Raw genomic sequence first — 20,423 nt, forward strand, 5'->3', positions numbered from 1 at the left:
TCCCTCTATTGTTCAGCGTTCTCACACTCTCCTTCAGCTTCTTTCCTGTGTATGCTGCTGACACACCCCCTCCCGCATCTTAGACAAGTTTCATCCAGTTACTCTGATACAGATGGCCTCAATATTACAGACACCTGTTTTAGATTCAATGATGTGCTATGCTATGCTTTGACGATCATTTGAATGATTGAGTCATATAAAGAAGCTTACTAGGGCAGGCTTAAACACGATAAGGTTGGAAACTGCAAACCGTAAAATACGCAATCCTTCACATGATTCTACGTTTTGACGGCAGATAAACCAGCACTTTTAACCCAGCATTGCCCTTTGAGCATGCATGAAAGTATAGACATTCTGAACACATCACTTATCAGTCTGGGCTAGAAGTTAAAGGCTAATGAAAATGAAAGTAGACTACTCTAATTGCTCTTTGTGCATGCCTACAGTATCTACATGAAATTGTAATTATCATTCAACTGGAATGCATCTGAAAACATAGATACTGTTATCTGAGTTAGACGCTAAAGCCTAGGAAAATGAAAGTAAACTAGGCCTAAAGTATTTATATACAGTTCATGTGTTTGGCATATATGCTTTTGTTCAAAGCAACTTATTAAACATTTGTTTCATAGAAGGAATAATACCTGAGTAAAAACTGAGTGATTCTAGTGGTAAACAGTCTCTGTATGTTATGTTGTGAGGTGGCTGAGTTGGAGCTCGCAGGTAGAAATGATAGTAGATATCATTTCTACTAATACGGCACGGAGGATGACCTGAAATAACAATGAGTAAAATGCATAAAACAGGACGAAATTTGAGATTTCCATTATTGTGCTTCGTACCCTGACACGTCACACACACAGCACCAGCCATCTCTAGTCTCAGTCAAGGGACTTTCTTAGGCATTAGCACAGCAACACAGACCATGCTCTGAGTCTCAAATCTTTCCAGTCCTGTCTTTGACAGTCTGACTGTTTCCCAACTCCAGCAAGAATTCTTCCAAAACATTGGATCCTCATAGTTCTCTTTACAGAGTTGTGTAATATCATGCCCATATACACCCTGTTTTACCCTGTCTGTTTCTGAATCCATCTCTAACAAGGTGGGCTGTGAATTGAAAACAGACATGAGTGTGTTGGTTCCTCTGCTGGGCAAGAAAGGATCACGGACACGGGTGCCAGACAAACTGTATTAAAGATAGGCTCAGAACTTTGGAAAAATTGGAAACGCTTGGTCTCCAAAATGGACCATAATCTTAGCCTAGAAATCTATAATCTTGCGGAAAGGGACACACCCACCAGGGTTTAAAAATATGTGGAAATTATTGTAGAAATTCAGTGGAAAAGGTAATACAGTAGGCTGGGTGAACCCTGCCTGAACTTCCGGGGAATATGAATTTCGCCCGGCAGCTCAGGCTGGACACCAGCAGATCTATTTGTGCTGTTTACTGCCAGAACCTTTGGCTCCAATCAGAAATGGCCACACTCTAGTCCTGGCACGCTATTGGCCGGTGACGCGCCGAAAACTAAATTTAAGCGACACGAAGTGCAGTAGAAACAAAGCACAGCCTTGCCAGACTAATGTTCAATCTTAAAAGATTGAGTTTAGTATGGTGAAAACCAGACTAGTACTACAGTGCTTTAAATATAAATATGCTTATAAACATAAATGTAATGAAAAACAGCTGAAGATATTTTTATAAATCAATATTAAACTATGACAAAACTGTTCATGCATAAAGAAAGGTCCATGGGCTCCACCTCTTCCAAACCAGGTTTGTACGATTGTGTCATTTAGAAAACACTTACCAACACGGCAGGCCAGGACATGATAAGGGAGAAACTGCAAACTGTTAAATACGTAATACTTCACATGAATCTAGTACTTTGACAGTAGATGAACTAGCACTTTATATCCCAGCATTGCCCTTTGTGCATGCTTATCTACATGAAATTATGATTATCATTCATAAAATATCAACTATCAGTGGAATAGGACTGAAAAACATAGATACGGTTGTCTGGGTCAGACGTTAAAGCCTAATGAAAATGAAAGTAATTACACTAAAGCTGTAATGCCGTAATTTCCTGACTATTAGCCGTGGCTTATACATTGATTTTGCAAAATGTATTCCGCTATGAGGTTAATACAGGGCGGCAGATAGTATGGTGTTAATTTGGTTTTGTTTCTTTTAACTTGCATAAAACACTGTCCTGCGGCTTATTCACAATGCGACTTATCTGTAGGAAATTACTGTATTTACAGGTCATGTATTTGGCATATATGCTTTCTTTCAAATATTTGTTTCGTAGAATGAATAATACCTATAATTATGCATATTGAAGCAAAATGGATAACAATAAAATATCAGATCATTTTATTAAAAGATCTGAGTGATTCAGTCTCACAGTGTAAGGTGGGAGGTGGTGGTGTGTGTGTGTGTGTGTGGGGGGGGGCTGGGGGGGGGGGGGGGGGGGGTTGGGGTAGAATTTGATTTTGAAAACAGTAGAATTGAGACCTGTGCCCAAGGTTAACTTTTTCCACAAATGTTAAAGAGGTTAGTAAACACAACGGGCAGCAGGGAGAATGAGTAAAAAGCACAAGCCATCTCTAGTCTCAGTCAAAGGATTTGCTCAGGCATTAGCACAGCAGCACAGTCTCCAATCTTGCGTCCTGTCTGACTGTTTCCCAACTCCAGCAAGAATTCTTCCAGTTGCTGGGTTGTCATGACTCCCCATCTATTTAGGTTCTCCTCACTAGGTTGTGTAATATCATGGCCTTTTTGAGTAATTTCCCAATATACACCCCGTGTTACCCTGTCTTTTTCTGCATCCATTTCTAACAAGGGGCCTGTGAATTGAAGACAGACATGAGTGAGCTGGCTCCATCTGCTGGCCTGGGCAAGAAAGGATCACAGACTGACATATTCATGGTTTTCATCAGGTCCCATTCCACTTTCCATGAATGGACACGGAAGGACACAGCCATTAGGGATCAAAAACAGGTGCTGTCATAGAAATTATAAAATGTAATTGTAAATGTATGAAATTCAGTGGAAAAGGTACTACAGCACTGTAAATGTAAATATGAACATATGTAAAGAATGGGAAAGAAGTAAAGAATCGACAAATTGACAACTGGGCTTTATTTTTGTAGAGAGAATGTGCAGTAGTGAGCAGCAGTGATATTTTGTACCGCTATGCGGTACATCTACTTAGTCTACTGTTTATTGTTATCACTGTTCATACATAAAGAAAGGTCTTTGGGATCCATATCTTCAGGTGAACTGATATTTATCTTCAGGTGAACTTTTATTAACTTGTTCTGATTGATCTGTGAACATTTTTTATACTCAAGCCTATAGTCCATTGTCATGCATAAATGGATACGTTAGATTCATCCGTCTAATTCTTCAGTGAAAATTAAGGATTTTGTCACCAAAACATTTGAATCATATTATGTGGAAACAGGACAATAATGTAAATAAATTGGGAAAATCTTTTGGGAAATGTTTTATTATTATCATTTAAGAAATCAAGGACAAAATGTACTTTAATCTTGTGGAACTATAGCCTGACAATGTCTGTTGTGGGCGGGGCTACAGTTTGGTTGCCACCCAGGCTAGTGAAACTACCAGAAATGTATGCAAGCGGTATACTGCGTCACTTTTGAAAAGTCATTGGATTAATGAATGTGATAAACAGACAGACAAAGTCTCTTTCTTCTCCATACATGCATTAATGCCTTCATAGTAGACAGGACCAAATCTCAGCACAGCAGTACAGAAAATGAGAGCTATGAACAACAATGAGAATATGAACATTTATTTGACATGAATTCAAACAAATGCTGTAATTTCCAACAACATTCTTGCCATTGCTTAGCACTGCGATCCAGTTAGTAGGCCTGCATGAGTTAATCAGGTCCAAATAAACTGCTGTGTTCCTACTGTGAGGACATGATGTCGCCAGGCTTCTTTTGCAGTCAATTTCGACACAGTCAATCAAAACCTCCTGGGACTTTTTCCTATCCTAACTTCAATTGTGCGTTGTCGTGTCTTATTGCCCTGGATCTGTGCCATCGCCTAGAGAGCTTCTCTAGAATTCATAGTCTGTGGGTAGATCACTTAAATCAAACTGGGCTTGGCTTCTGACACAACCCCCCCCCCCCCCCCCCCCCCCCCCCTCAGGCTAATTAGATAAGGAATAAAAACACATGTACTGCCACAACATAGTTCTGACTCCTTGCCCATGCCTTGAGGGTCACCAACACAGAACCAGTCTGCTACAAGGATGAGTTGTAAGGGTTTACTTTGAAATAGTTCAATTAAGTACTCACATCTCTTTAGCTGCTTAAGCTCACTGAACTTGTATTTCTGTTGCTACTAAGTGCACTATAAACACTATCAAAGACTCTCAGATTGTTGGCTTTCCGATGCAAAATAACAAGGTTCAGCTCGTGGTCTGAAGAAATTGTTTCTTGTATTACTTTCTCAGATTCCAAGAAATTGACTTGTCCTACTCCCTCATCCAAGGCCATATCCCTCATGTAAAGCCTCTCCCATATTCAAATATCTCTTCCAGCTCTTCCGCAAGAGGACCTGGAGGTGCCTCTCCCAAAAAAGCAGTACATTATTCAACTACCTTGACACCACTGTGTCACACCTCTATAGTCACACCTCTGCAAAGGTATCAGGGTACTTAATAAAATTGCAGGACAGGGCTTATAAGTCACAGCCAGTGTTGTGCACGTTCACACTCTTCAGTAACTAGTTCAAAGTTCAGTTCACACAAGTGCAAAGTGAACTGTTCACGTTCATAGTTCACCATTTTTAATTTTGAACTAGTTCAAATTCAGTTCATTTGAATAAAAATCTGTTTCTGACGGAATATAGGCTACAGCCACCTGTTGTTCTCATCTAATTGAGAATGTCCGTAAATGGGCTTTATTTCGCTGGGCAGATAGCCTACATTTCTTTTAGGTCTATGGCAGATACCGATGCCTAATACATGCGGCCGCGCATTTATTAATAATTAATAATAAATGCGTCAGCTGTGCATGCCTGACAGCAGAAGAGTGTAGGCTAGTTTTTACACTGGGAGTATGGAGGAGGCTGCCTTGCTGCATTACCTGCTGCGATGGAACTGTTCAGTGACATACTGTAGGGCTCTTTGAACACGTTATGCATCCCTCTATCATCACTGGCAAGTGCAGAATCTTTCCGCGATTGCATTCAGCAGCGGTTCTGTGTACAATGCATCATGCGTAACGTGATCATGGGTAATGTAGTAAGGTAGTGCAAAGCTGTAGTTTAGGAGTGGCGCCCGTGGGCAGTGAGTGTGACAACGACATACTGTTTCTAAATTGCCAGCAGATAGGGTCACTCGACTTCTCAGGACAAAATAAATTCCGTAACGTTTAATTGGACATCAACAGTGACGTTCGTCGTTCATTTCCCAAAATCTGAGCAAATTCACGTTCAAATTCATTATTTACAAATGTGTTGCGTTCAGTTCAGCGTTCACAGAAAAATGAGCGTGTTCAATGAACACGTTCTTTTGAACTCGTTCATGCACAACACTGGTCACAGCACAGATTTGATTTTGGCAAATTCTGGCTTTGAATGAGTAAACCATGTGAAAAGGAACATCTCAAAGCCCTGCCTTTCCTTGAAACGATAAAACTGTTCTCACGATGTGGCATGAATGCCTTGACAGTTCAAACATGTTCAATCTTTAAAAAATGGAAAGATACCAAGTGTCAGGAAAATCTCCCCAATATTATAAGATACAAGAACCACAAACAAAGTAGTATAGTTTTCAGCAACTACTCTGGCGCCAAGAGGAGAGAGTGACCAGAGAGGTGAAGTCTCCCCTCTCCAAAACAGTGTCTGAGCTCTTCGACACAAGAAAGCTCGTTTATTTAACAAGCAGATCAAAACACATGAGAATGACCTTCAGTCAGGAGCTCCATCGTAACTCCCTAAATTCATCCTCTCGCTCATGCCCAGTTTCTTATCAGCAGGTGCATACTGTAGCTTCGTGAGGCCTCTATGTTTCTGTTAATAACAACTTTGAACACACATGAAACTGTGGATTATAACTTTTACGCACACAAGTGAAGTTAATAATGATAATATATAAATGTCTTTGTCACCAAGGCACTCATCTAGTTTAAAATGCCTTTATTCTACTTGGCAACACATGATAAAAAAAAAAAAAAAGCACTCCGACGCGTTTCGGCTGGAAGCCTTTGTCAGGGAGTGAACAGTCTCTGTTCTGAGACTAGGTAATTAGTAGACATCATTTTGTGAGGGTTAACAGTGTAGATTGGACCATCAATCAACCAATGGGCTGCTTCGTGTTCAATCTTTACACAAACCTCTTCAGTGATTTTGCAAGGCCAGTAGGCTAAATGTATCTGCAGAGTGTGTGTGTGTGTGTGTGTGTGTGTGTGTGTGTGTGTGTGGACTGGGCAGTAGGCTAAATGTATCCATATGTACCTTTACAGTGATTGTCACCATATTAAACTAAGCCTGTTCCCCCCTATTATTTTGTTTATTCTGGGAACATCCCCATGCCCCATTAACTAAATACATGAGGCAAGAGTAAAATGTTAGGGTGGGTGTGTGTGTGTGTGTGTGTGTGTGTGTGTGTGTGAGTGTGTGTGTGTGTGTGTGTGTGTGTGAGTGTGTGTGTGTGTGTGAGAGTGAGAGAGAGAGAGAGAGAGAGAGAGAGAGAGAGAGAGGTGGTTTAAGGCGCTGTCCAGCAACTTGTCATGGCTAATTCATTCAAGAGTAAATGAATCAATTTATTTTTTTCTGCATATTTATTAAACAGAACATTATCCATAATCGCTAACAAAATAAGAGCTCCATACAAGTAATCATGCAGATCTACGTGTAGGCTACAGTAATGATTTTCTATTAAAATGGACTTAACTGCCATTCCTTTGTTGCTACTACTACCAGCACGGCTAGTAATCTTAATATTCTCTGGTTGTTGTTTTTGCAAGGAATAGTGATAGAGTACTATTCATGGTCCTCGCTGACAGCTGAAAATCAAAAAAAAAAAAAGAAAAATAGAAACAGCTTTTTAACTTAGTTTGTGAAGTATTCTGTAACAACAAGTACTGTATGAATCATTCACCAAAGGGGAAAGTCAGGTGCTGCCCATGAGTGTAAGTTCTGGCTACTCGCTGGCTGAGCGCAGGCACCACACACATGACTGGCCACCGTCTCGCCCACCGTCACAGAGACGTCGTGCACGGAGTCGTAGGACACGCGGAGGACTGACTCCTTCTCAACCACCACCGAGTCGCCAGCCACTTGAATGGAAATCCCGTTTCTCAGTGATTGCGGCAGGGAAACTTGTACGCCATTTACCTGCAAACCAAGAGAAGACGGAGTCAGCAAGAAAATCAGCAAATACAAATATATATATATATATATATATAGGCTATTGTATATGAAACAGAATAATTACTATTTCGATGACAATAAAAACTACAGAGGCTGAATGACTTTTGATGAAAATGTTCATGTCAGTATTACTGATGTAATTCCAATTGAATGTGTCTCACCCAGATCTCTTGCTGGCTGCTAACGGCGACGAGATAATTATTGAAGAAGACATACATCAGCCCGATGCAATTCTGGCCCTTTGCCTTACAAGGCTGGAAGACCACCAACACTCTGAAATAGTCTGCCGCGACGTCGTCATTGCAGAGCTTGACCAACTCATAGGTTCCCTCTTTGTCTATGGCACCTTGTGTCCCATCAAACAGAGATAAGCCTCCACTGGCTGTAATGGAGCACTGGTGGTGATGGTAGCAAGCCTTGATACCATCAGTCACTTTGCATACTTCGCCACTCTTGCAACTCATGAGCTCCTGTTTCACCACACCAGAGCCCAGGCATGAGTAACGCTCAGTGCAGTCCTCGTTAATTTCAGCCTCGCCAATCTAGACATCAAAGATAAAAGACAAACAGGCATTTAGTGGGTATTCAACTTCTATTTCAAGTATTTGACAAACATGGCAGACATGGGTAGGGCAGCTTTTAGAAAGCGTCTGCAAAATGTATGCATTCATGCTCCTATAGACCCTTTCAACTGCACAAAGAAACATGTGTATCCCCAAGGCATTTGCGATGGGACAGAAAACAACACTGAGCTAGTGGTAACTTCCACAGTGGGACAAACAAAAATAAAAATAAAAGTATTAATCTTGACATTTTGTAAAGCATTATGCTATTCCGTTCCAACGTATCTGCAATGGTTTTGAATGTTTCAACCGGAAACCCTAAAGGAACAGATTTGAAAGGGTCTATTCCAAGAATTCATTTGTTGTGTCATGTTGTGTTATGCTACAATAATTGGTTGTTATCTTATTGGTTGTTAAGAATTGGAATACAATGTTCTGTTCTGTTCTGATATTTCAAATACATCTTAAGATGTGATACCTCATAGGTGTGTCCCTCAAAATAGCAACCACAGTTGTCCTGTTTCACGCAGCCTGTTCCATTGAAAAAGTAACCGGAATCGCAGCTACACCCCTCTGCACAGGTATTAGGGCAGGAAATCAAAGCCTTGAGACCAGGGCAGGGCTGACTACAAGTCTCGGCACAGGTCTGGTAGTGGCTGTTTGGGGAGCATGCCATGGCTGGGGAGAAAAAATTCAGGAGTGCATCAAAATCACTTCCTTTTGAATGAGCTTTTCATGCGTACACACACACACACACACACACACACACACACACACACACACACACACACACATATATATATATATATACATACACATATATATTTGCAAGTGTAAGTACAGTCATATTTCCCTGCATATATGGAAAGATCTACAGATCTGTAGAAGACTTACGACAGAAGGTTGGGCTTCTCCAGTCCTTTATGGCAACACCGAAGTCCTGGCAGTCAGACACATATGCAGCAATGCTGTGGCAGAGCATGTTGCGGTCTCCATCGCCCATGCAGACATCATAGACGCAGTCCCTGAAGTATGAGTCTGGATCAATGGCGCTGAAACAGGCAGCAAGGGGACCGTGGGAGTTTTTGAGGATGCTGCAGTCAGCCTCAAATATGTGTTTCTTATCCTCAGCACACTTGGGACAGAAATCACCGGTGCAGCCATCATCACAAACTACACCGTGCACAGACTCCTTCCAGGCAGCACCAAACTCTTTGATGTCTGTGGCTTGTTTGCCTCCGGGCAGCTGAAATTCATCATTCTTATTGCCATTGAAGTTGCCACAGAGTCCGCAAGTCTTGCCACGATAGTTGTCAGGAACAGTGATGGTAACATGGTATACCAGATCATACGTTATTTTGAGACCAAAGTCGGTTGTAATGACAACATGTGTGCCAGTCACGTAAACCTGTATTTGTCCTTCATTAAGATTTAAGGGTACACGGGTCAAGGCTTCATCTACCTGTGAAACAGTGAGAGAAGAATGGACAGAAAGCGGTCTGTTTTTATTTTCTTTTTAAACAAACATTTGGTTTGACTGTATGCCTGTAGATGAACTTTGATTTGGATGAGACACACAGGCAGAACATATAGAATCATAGATGAGACCGATAAGCTTGTCAAGGCCAACTTTTTTTTGTCCCACCATAGAAAGTGCACTTATCTAAGGTTACAGCAAACAATGCCATTATGCAAAAGTAGAGTGAGTATGTGGGTATAGGCATGTAACTGCATGTTGGTCAGTGGTAGAACTATATCCCAATATCAAAAGCATGTGAAGTTGTTCATTACTTCACAATAAAAGTTCATTTCAACCTCTAGTTTACTTAGTGTCTTAGTGTATCTTGAATTACCCCTTGGGGATCAATAAAGTATTTATCTATCTATCTACTTGAGGGAGTGGTCACAACCACATTGGCTAGATCACTGGCATAACAGCACATTCTTTACGTGGTTGATTTATTGCTTACTGTAGCTTTAATGTACGGTAATGTGCATTGGTTTTTAATACCCACCAAAATCTGTCCTATCTGGTTCTTCCTCAGCACCAATTTTTGCCCGTAAACCTCCACGATTACCGCCTTGGCCACAGAAACGTTTGGATCTCTGGACTCTCCGTACCACTTCTCATTCTCCACCACCACCGAGAAGGGCTGGAGGTGTGTGCCCTCGATGTTGAAGGTCTTGGCAGCAGAGTAGGTGCAGGTGCCCTGGAAGGTGTAGGTGAGGTTATCGAACGTGTTGTAGTGGGGGTCCCCTGAGATGGAGCAAATGCCAACGCCAACGGGGTGGCATGCCCTGACGCCGTTCTTTACCACACACATCTCATTGGGTCCGCAGGAGAACTTCTTGCACTCCACCTGAAACACATTAGTGATAGGGGTTGGGATTAAATAAGTGCTTCACTTCTTCCCACTCCCTTTCAAATGTGTGAAAAAAGAGAGATTCTTCTGTTTTGTGTTGTTTTTCTGCCAGTGAATGGCACAAGTGTTTTGTCTGGCACATTTGAAATTAAATTAAACCAACCAACATTTGGTTGATTCTGTTTACTGGATACTTCAGCCAATGGATCAATTACACCAACAGGCTTCCTTTATTATTATGAGGTTTTGTGCATATTTCATCAGTGCATGAATTTATGGTTCTGCACTTGTGTACTGCACACTTACTGTGCCGTCGCAAGTGCACTCTTCTTCGCATTTTCCATTTGGATAGAAAACCTGTCCATTTTTGTAGTACTTGTTGCCATAGACACAACCACACTGTGTAATAGGCACACATTTGTCTCCGCTCATAATGTAGCCATCGTCACAGGCACAGCCTTCTTGGCAGTTCTCTGTACATTTTGTGGGAGCCATAAGGTTGCTGCAGGTGGCAGGACATCCTTTTGCACACAGTTCATAGTGGCTATGGGATTGGCATTGAACATCTAGAAAATAAAAGCACAGGGGAGGTTTATAAAAGTGTTGCTTCAGTGGATTTCGTTTAGTCAGTCTAACTGTTTGTTTCCCATCTACATAGCCACGGCTACTGTATACAGTATAAGCACCAAGGTTTTTGAGTGCATACACAGAACTGACAGCTGAATTCGTTGGAAATAAACTGGATTATAATGGCAGAGTTACATTTTTTGTTTCAGTTCACATTTCAAATCTGTGTGTGTGTGTGTGTGTGTGTGTGTGTGTGTGTGTGTGTGTGTGTGTGTGTGTGTGTGTGTGTGTGTGTGTGTGTGTGTGTGTGTGTGTGTGTGTGTGTGTGTGTATGTATACAGAACTCACCACAAAAATCTTCTGATCGCCATGACAGAACCTCAGCTCCCTCTCTCTGGCAGGCCGCAGTGTACCATTTCAGCATGTCGCACAGCACGCGTCTCTGCCCGTGGCTGAGGCACACGTCGTACAAGCAGGTCTTATAGTAACTCTCTGGGTCCACGTGGGGGTGGCACAGCCGGAAGGGTCCATTTGGGTCCCGGATTTTGCCGCAGAATTCCACCGTCTCGTACGTCCTCTCCTCGGTGATGTCACAGTTGGGGCACTGGCCGCCGCACCCGTCGACGCACCCCGGGATCTCAGCCACGCGCCAGCTCTGCCCGAGCTCTGTGGCAGACGACGCCAGTGTGCCGTTGGGCATTGCCATGTCGTCGGCTTGCTTGTAGTTGTAGTTGCCGCAGAGGCCGCACATGGCGCCGCTGTAGTCGCTGGGCACGCGGAGGAACACGGTGTTCACCCAGTCGTACTGCACGCGCAGCCCAAAGTCAGCCAGCACCACGGCAAACCACCCACTTTTGTAAATAAAGAGCTTGTTGTTTCCCAAACGGACTGGCAGATTAACAAACTCACCGTCCACCTGAAATGACATATGTGGGACATTTCAAATAAGCAAGAGCATTCAGCCTTCAATCATTTATTTTGTTTCAAAAGCAAGACTACCCGTAATTTCCCGACTATTAGCCGCGGCTTATACATTGATTTTGCTAAATTTCTTCCACTATGAGGTTAATACAGGGGGGCAGCTAATATGGTATTAATATGGTTTTGTTTCTTTTAACTTGAATAAAATACTGTCCTGTGGCTTATACACAATGCAGCTTATATGCGGGAAATTACTGTATTACTTACCATTACTCTACCGTTGTGTTCGTCGCTGATAACAACAGAGTAGCCGTAGACGTTGAGCTCAACCAGTTTGACAAATGCACCATCATGCCTATACTGACCCTCATTCTGAACAAGGACCTCAAAGGGTTCCAGGCTGGTGTCACTGGAGCACATCTTGGCCATTTCGTAGACACACGTGCCCTGAAAGTCGTACTTCAGGCCGTCAAAGGTCAGAAACTGGGGGTCGCCTGTCACCATACAGGTTCCAAACATGTTGGGAACGCAGCTTCTGATGCCATCAACCGCCTCGCACAGTTTCCCGTAGGCACAGGAAGCTTGCTTGCACTCAATCTGGTTGCTGGTGGGGTTGCAGGTGCACTGCTGAGTGCAGTGGTCATTGGCCCAGAAGGTCTTGCCCGGTGGCACGTAGCTCCCAGTGGCGCTGTGGAAGCACCCGCACTGAGACTGGGGGATGCACTCGTCTCCGTTGCGGACGAAGCCATCGTCACAGGTGCACGTCTCCACGCAGTAGGCCTCGCATCTGCTGGGCGCGTCGGGGTCTCCGCAGGTGGCTGGGCAGGCGTTGCCGCACGACTCATAGTGGCTGTTCTTGGGGCACTCGGGAATAGCTGAGAGGGAAGGACACACACACACACACACACACACTTTGAAGAAGTGTCCCCTTGGCTGCCTCTGACTTATCTTGTGCTCACATGCCCTTAACACAGAATCATCAAAGGAGCTGAGAGTGAGCCGGAGCCAACCATCAGGCCAAATGTATAATCACGAGTGATGAGATACTGCCATCTTCTGGCCAACAGAGAAATAGGTATCAATCCCAAAAAAAGAAATCATTCTCAACTGTATACTCATTACCATGGGCTCAGGCCATTTTCAACTGTATGCTCATTACATTTAATACAGAGTCTGCATGCACAGAACAAAAAGGAGATGATAATAAAATATAAAACCTCAAAAACAGTTCTTTATATCCAACGAGTACAGAACCAAGTTCAAGGTAGACATACAGTAGCAGCATACACTATTCTTACCCCCAGCCACAGACTGTTCATCCCACTCCCCTTTGGGAGGTGTTACAAGTCTGTCTCTCTGCACCCAGAGCAACAGACCTACAGCTGGCACCCTACTGAACTCTAAAAAAAAGAGTAAAAGGTCCGCACACTTGCTCTTACTTAATTTACTTTATTAAAGCCAGGTAACGTGTAACACAGCTCGAAACGTTACCTTCTTCAGTCTGAAGAAGAGCCACACGGCTCGAAACGTTACCTGTCTTTTTCTCACTGTTTGCAACTAAAATACCCTACTGAACTCTGCCACCCTACTGAACAGCAACCCCCCACCCCAACCTAATAACACCACCAACCCCACCCCACCACCACCACCACCGACACTTCCATGCCTGTTGAGCTGCACCATAACCAAGAGCCACTTGACATGGACAACAAGGAGGTGTCGGTTCCTACCCCACCCCATAGCATTCTATTTACATTACAAAATGTACATACTGTAACTACACCTAAACATACCAATATTCTATTGCTCTTATAATGTTAATGCTGTCATACTGTACACTACATAGCATAGTAATAATACTGCACATACACTTATTTATGCAAGGCCCACTCTTATAATGCTACTGTACGTACTGTACATATCTCTCTAAGTTGTTCGCACTGCATACCCATATTTATTCTGCTCTTATAATGTTAGTGTTAATACACTGCATAGAAGAATTGCTCATGTAAATTGAAGAGTTGATTGAAACAGCTTCAGGGATGACAGTACTTACGACAGCCAGCAAATGCTCTCCAGTTCAACACCTTGAAACCAGCTTGCTGGCAGGCATCTGTGTAGACTTGCACTGTGTCACACTGGAACTTCTTCATGGCCTTCCCCAGACACACGTCATGCATGCAATTCTGCATGTACACCTGGCGCGTGATCAATGCGGCGCACTGTCTCAGGGGCCCGGCGAAGGTTTCGGTCAGACGGCCGCAGAACTGCCGTCCACTCGCGTCCATTTGGACGTTCTTGGCGCACGTGGCACAGCGCCCGGTGCACTCGTCTCTGCAGTGGGTGCCGGCGTCCGCGCCTGGCACTCTCCAGCTCTTGGCCATCTCGCCCACGCTGCTGACCGAAGTGCCGTCAGGAGTGGCGAGGTCATCCTTGTCATTGCCGTTGAAGTTCCCACACAGGCCACACACCTTGTCCATGAAGCTGCGCGGTACACTGACCAGCAAATACTGGCCCCAGTTGTACTGCACTCTAAGGCCAAAGTCTGTCTCCACGATGACCGTGAGACCACTTTGAATAAGTCGGACTTTGCCGTTGTCCAGATTTACCGGAAGGCTCCATTTGTTTTCTTCAACCTTCACACACACAGACACACACACACACACACACACACACACACACACACACACACACACACACACAAACAAAAGTTGGTCATTTGGCATTTTTAATGTTTTAGAAAATCTTTCTTGCATTATACATGTATCATGTATGTATCATGTACTGTACATATTACATTAAGGTCACTTACCATCACAAACCCATATTCTGCACGGGCCATGTTGATGGTGTAGCCATGGACCTTGATGATGACCGAATCAACAAAAGTTATCTGAACTTCAGCTTGGTTCTCATTTCTGACCTCCACCTCAAAGGCAGGATGCGTTCCGTCCACGTGACAGTTCTTGGCCATTGTGTATGTGCAGTTGCCCATGAAGTCGAAGTAGTAGCCATCGAACGTGCGGTAGTGTGGGTCTCCGAAGACCCAGCAGGTGCCTGTGGCTGAGTCCTTTCCCAGGTCCAGTTTAAACGGCGCTGGGACAGACCCTTTGCACGTGGGCCCTGCAAAGCAGAACTCTGTCCAAAACCACCACACGCAATTAATGTCAGCATGTAATGTTGAAAAAGGCATTGTTTACTAAAGAAAACAAAAAAAAAGTCAGTACACATCCTAACATGATGTCATGAACATTGTAAAACTGATATACAACACAGCTTAACATTGTTACTTTAATTAATTATGTATTGCTTTTATCAACTTAGTTGTATTACTTTTACTTTACTAGTGCTTCTCCTCTTACACTATGTGTTTACCTCATCTGTGACCTCGTCAATGACACCAATTAGTATTCAGTAAGTACGTACCACACAGTAAGAGAGTCACAGCACAGATTAGCACTCCCTTCATGATGCCTGTGTAGAGTTAACACATCGTTATAGGGGTTTAGTACAGTACAAATTCACAACACTATTTCAAACTATATGTTTGCCACATAAGTTCATTTGAGATACTGTGTCCACCTGATTTGACAGACCTTGCCTTGATTATTGTTATGTTTTTTTTTTTTTTAAGTTAGCATGCCTGAAAATATATTAGGTTTTGAGGTTTAGGTTTCTTTATTAGTCTCCACCAGGGAGAAATTTGTCTCGGAGACAGGGAGGTTGCAGCATTACACAAAAGACAAAGAGGACAACACCAGTAACAGGACAGATAAAAGTAACAGTACAGGCTCAGAAACATTGGATATCCTAACCCACTGCCCCTGTCCCATCAAGTCCATACTATCCCTCCCCTCAGCCTTCCCACACCTTTGCACATCACCCCCCCCCCCCAACCCAAAAGCACATTTATTCTATAATAAATATCTATACATATATTTTTTTATTATTTGTATTTTTTCATCCCCTAATCTCCCTTCTAATACTGTTAAACAGTTTCATTCATCATAGAAATGCTGGGTTAAAATGCATGGGCCTCTTACCTTAAAGTATGGTGCTATGAAAAGACAAGAAGGGAACTCCATTAAATACACTTGGAGCATGCCAGAGCAACCAATCAGCTGTCGACATAATTGAACACGTCGGATGCCAGCCACCACACCCGGCTGAAGGAGAATTTTGTCTCTAAATATTTGCTGATGTAATTAATGTAAGTCAGATGGGACCTGACGCACGCCCATCTGAAAACTACGGTGGTCAATTTCCAATCTTAAGATGTTCCGCTTTTATAATGCAATAAGCTTCCTTCCTATATATCTGAGCTCTTAAAAAACGACTGACGTGGTAAAATTGACACTTTATCAGGTGGATTCGGTTTGATGTTCCCTCAGTAAGATCAGAGTTTGGCCAGGCAGCCTTTGGTTATAGTGCTCCAGAGTCCAGCTGCAAAGAACGAGCTGTAAAAACACTCAAAACTGGAGCTCTTCATCTAATTTATAGATTATATTAATAAAGGTAACCAGGTAAATTGATAAATACTACTTGTGGATAATATGGCCCACAACATGCCACAGATCAAGCATGAACAGGAAAAACTGATAAGAACATGTATTACTCAATGGGCAGTAAGTCTGCATCATGGTTCAGTAAGAGCACTTCAATGCAATTTGCGGGCGTATTTACTAGCAGTAAAACGTTTTGAGTGAGGCTGTGCTGGGATACATCCATCACTCCCATGGTGACTCATTTACTGCCTTTCGTCCCATCAGAAATTAATAAATAGTTTGACCAGATCTAAATGTTGTATACTGTACTGTATATCTACACTTATTAAAAACAAGTGTTGGGACTCCTCGTCATTACACATCTGGGAACCTTTATTACGTCCCCATTCTAAATCTATAGGCTGTAATAGCTTCCACTGTTCTGGGAAGGTCAGTGGAATTTTTTTACCCATCAGTCATTCAGAAGAGCATTTGTGAGGTCAGACACGGATATTGGCTGGCTTGAAATCTCTGTTAGTTCATCCCAAAGGTGTTTGGGGTTGAAGGCAGGACTGTGTGCAAACTCACCCAACCATGTCTTTACGGACCTTGCTTTGTGCACACTATGGCAGTACCATTCTTGAGTTCGCAGAGCTCTTCAGAATTACCTATTTGAAATATTTCTAAATGCAGACTGCATGATAGGTGATTGACTATACACCTGTGGCAATGGTAGACAAAACACATGAATTCAGTGATTACTGAATACTTTTATCCATATAGTTCATGCTATTTGTTCCAGAGACAGCATATTTATGCAGGCCTATAGCATCCTATAATCATGCTTTATGTCTGGCAAGGTGAATTGAGAAACTGCAAACATGTTTGACTGTAAATCATCTATATTCCCAGAATCAGTATGAATATTATCACCATAAATCAATAATTTCCACTTAACTGGAAAATTGCTTCCTGAACAGATTTGTTAAGGTAATAATAAGCAAATATTTCAAGGATTTGCCAGCATGAAAAGTCCTGGTATCAAGCCATTGTGTACACATTTATGTTTGTTTAATTGGAGAGAAAGGAACAAATAAGGCACATGTCCAATCCTCGGCTCCAGATATAGCCTCAACCATCAGCCCATTCAACCTACATCTTAAATCTATGACTTCTTAATGAAATATCAATGTTAGGGCAAGAACATGAAAGGCACATTTAGAAAAGCGTTACCAAAATTATGTTTTCCTTGTTCCAGGCACAGCCTGCGTCTTTGTAACAGTGAATCATGAAGGGCAATCGTCCAGCATTACGTGGAAGCATGACAAACCTGTTGATTAATGATGCTGGTTGACATCGAGGTAATTTTCCCTTTGGCAGAGAAACAAAGATGAGAACAATTAGCTTCATTATTAGGGCAGTGGCAACATATAACATGCATTTCAAGTGGCAGCTCAAGATTGGTTTGTTTCTTGTTGTATGAAAAATGAATCACTGCCAACTTGGGAGCACTCCCTCTGAATCTGACTCAGAACTTTAAATTCACATTTCAACTTTCAAACACACATGTCGTGTTCCCTCGTGAGTTTTTAAAATGTATTTTGTTTGTTTTAACATTTTTTAAATATACATAAATTAAGTGAGAAAATCTTAAAAAAAAAATAAAAATAAAAAATAAACAAAAAAACATGATATCCAATTGAAATACATCCTTCATTGCAATCTAGCTCAAGTAGAAATGTACTTAGATAGCCTGCATTAGATGTTTGATTGACAGAATTATGCTTGATCAATGAAACAAAGTAGCGAAACAACCAGGCATGTAAGGACATTTGGGGGGGAACCAAAGTACAGCTCTCGTCTGGATGCTACAGCAGAGACGAGTTGTGCTTTCTCTTGCTACATGTGAGTGATTGGGGTCGCCAATGTTTTGTGACATCAAAATAGGATCACCTGCCAAAAAAGGTTAGGAACTCCTGCACTAATGCAATACATATGAACAGGATGTCTTCCATTTAGCCAGCCCTGACCTCCTTTCCTGTGTGTTTCAAGCTCTGATTATCCAAATGGATACCAAGGATATTTGGTTAACACTGTTAGATCTTGGCTCCCTGACTAAATGAAGTATTTCTACATTATATTGCTGCAGTTCTACCTAAGCCTGAGGCAGGCATGGAGGCAATGCTGCGCATTGACAGAATTTACAAGCCCACCACAGCTAAGATGGTGGCAAAAGTGTGCCCTGCACTGGTTGCAATTGAGAAAAAATGGCCTGACATTGCACTGCTCCTTCTATTGCAGCAAAACAGCAATGTTGATCCTCCTGTGGTGGCTCTGCATTGGGAGAGGAGAAAATTCAGCAAGCTCTGACTGCATGTTTACCGAATTGTGTGCTTGTTAAATACAGCTACAGAAGACTGGGCTAAAATGGCTATTTCTCAGAATACAAAAGAGGGAGAATTCTTGGGAAGAGCGGCTCAAGCGGTTAACAGACACATGGGAGAGAATAACCCCCAGCAGAGAATGTCGTTGCCGTTGGTCAGAAAGTATTTTCAATGGAGGGGAAAAGTATGTCAAAAGTGATCTGGTGAAGTGGAGTATGTCGACTCCAAATTAACTTTTGCTGCATGTTGAAAATGTTTATGGATTAAAGGAAAAGGAGAGCAGGATGTTCTTCATGATGCAGCTCTCAGGTCTGTAGAGGTGCAGAGGTGGACAGCATGGATGGGAAGGCAGAGGATGATGTGGAGGGGCTAACCGGGAAAAGGGGGACAAAAGGACCCAACGCTGCCATCTTTGCCCATATAAGGAGATCCGGGTGTTAACTGAAGCTAACTACCTGTAGTAAATTGCATTGTAAGTTAGCTCTGGGGTAGCAAAGATGTGCCATCTTCACATACCGAAGAAAACAGTATCCACTCGAAGGCAGAGGACAAAAGGGAGGTTGGTGAGGGTTGTAAGAAGCAGGTGGTTGGAAACGAGGTGGGGGTCAGTCATCACAGCAGTGCTCTCAGGTGCTCACAGCATGGTCTGACCAGGACAGGGAGGATTCTGAACAGGGGGTTCCTGGAACCCTTACCAACATTTCTGCATCACTATACGACCTTTATCCCCAACTCACTGTGAACACTACTGCAGCCTAAACTTTCTCTCTGAATGGAAATGATGTGTCTTTTTTAGTTGACACCTGATTGGATGTCACTTGGAAAAAAGGATTGTACGTTTTTAACATGGAAAAGCTCAAGCGTTATACTAACAGGGGCTTCAGGCCAACCAGTGGAAGAACCCGTTTCTACCCAATTCAGCATCTGACACTCGAACATTCTTTTGTCCTCAGTGTGTGGGCTCCCACAACCGACTTCAAGGCAGCACTGCCTGGAGGGCACTATGGTTAGGTCAAAGGTTAGGGCAAGAAAGCACTACCTTGAAGTCAGTGGTGGTGGGTTCCCCAAAACACCATTAAGCTCTACCAAACCAGAGGAATGGAGGGCTCTCTCTTCAAAAGAGAAAGCAGATCTGCTGTTGTTTCAGATCGTCTCTGGGCAGCCGATAGTTAGAATTTGTCAAGAAGCCTGATGGCACTGGGAGTGTTTGTTTGTTCAAGATTTACGACTCATTAGCATTAGTAGCCTGTCTGACTCCACCGGCAGGAAGTAGCTTACTGTTATTTCATATGTTGATGATATTTACTTTACCAGTGTCCATTAAAACTAACACATCCAACAACCCATCATCCAAATCGTTGGTGGATATTGAAAGTTGAAAGAAATCGATACCAAACCAGCACTGTTTAATCAAGATATTTAACCATCGCTGGGCAGTTAGGGTTAGCCCCGATTGTTGTACAGTCACTGAGTGTGCACATGATTCATTTATTGTGTGGCTCCCCATGAACAGAATTCTACGCAAGCTACAGTATAGCATTCAATCAAAGGGTGTTATAATGACCCTGCCCCTCCAAGTATGCACAACTTCCTCTCAGCTTGTTACTGTGATATAGAACATTATATTTGTCTTGTGTAACTTTACATTAGGGGTAGGCCTGAAGAATTCTGTTATCACAATTGCAAAGAATTGGTGTGCACTTTCTTATCAAAATTGGCAA

The 20,423-nt window shown here is 42.7% G+C and overlaps 1 protein-coding gene across 1 annotated transcript; it reads right to left on the reverse strand.

The window, feature by feature from the left end:
• Positions 1-6,802: 6,802 nt before the first annotated feature.
• On the reverse strand, positions 6,803-15,303 carry LOC134073178 (IgGFc-binding protein-like). Its single transcript, XM_062530170.1, has 11 exons — positions 15,261-15,303; positions 14,647-14,972; positions 13,891-14,470; positions 12,102-12,709; positions 11,262-11,829; positions 10,653-10,912; positions 9,999-10,343; positions 8,878-9,445; positions 8,462-8,661; positions 7,582-7,962; positions 6,803-7,384 (listed from the first exon to the last, which is right to left on the reverse strand). Exons 1-11 carry the CDS (start codon positions 15,301-15,303, stop codon positions 7,145-7,147), a joined length of 4,119 nt encoding a protein of 1,372 aa, XP_062386154.1. The 3' UTR covers positions 6,803-7,144.
• Positions 15,304-20,423: the final 5,120 nt, after the last annotated feature.

This window comes from Sardina pilchardus, chromosome 24, assembly GCF_963854185.1.
Source record: "Sardina pilchardus chromosome 24, fSarPil1.1, whole genome shotgun sequence".
Lineage (NCBI taxonomy): Eukaryota > Metazoa > Chordata > Actinopteri > Clupeiformes > Clupeidae > Sardina > Sardina pilchardus.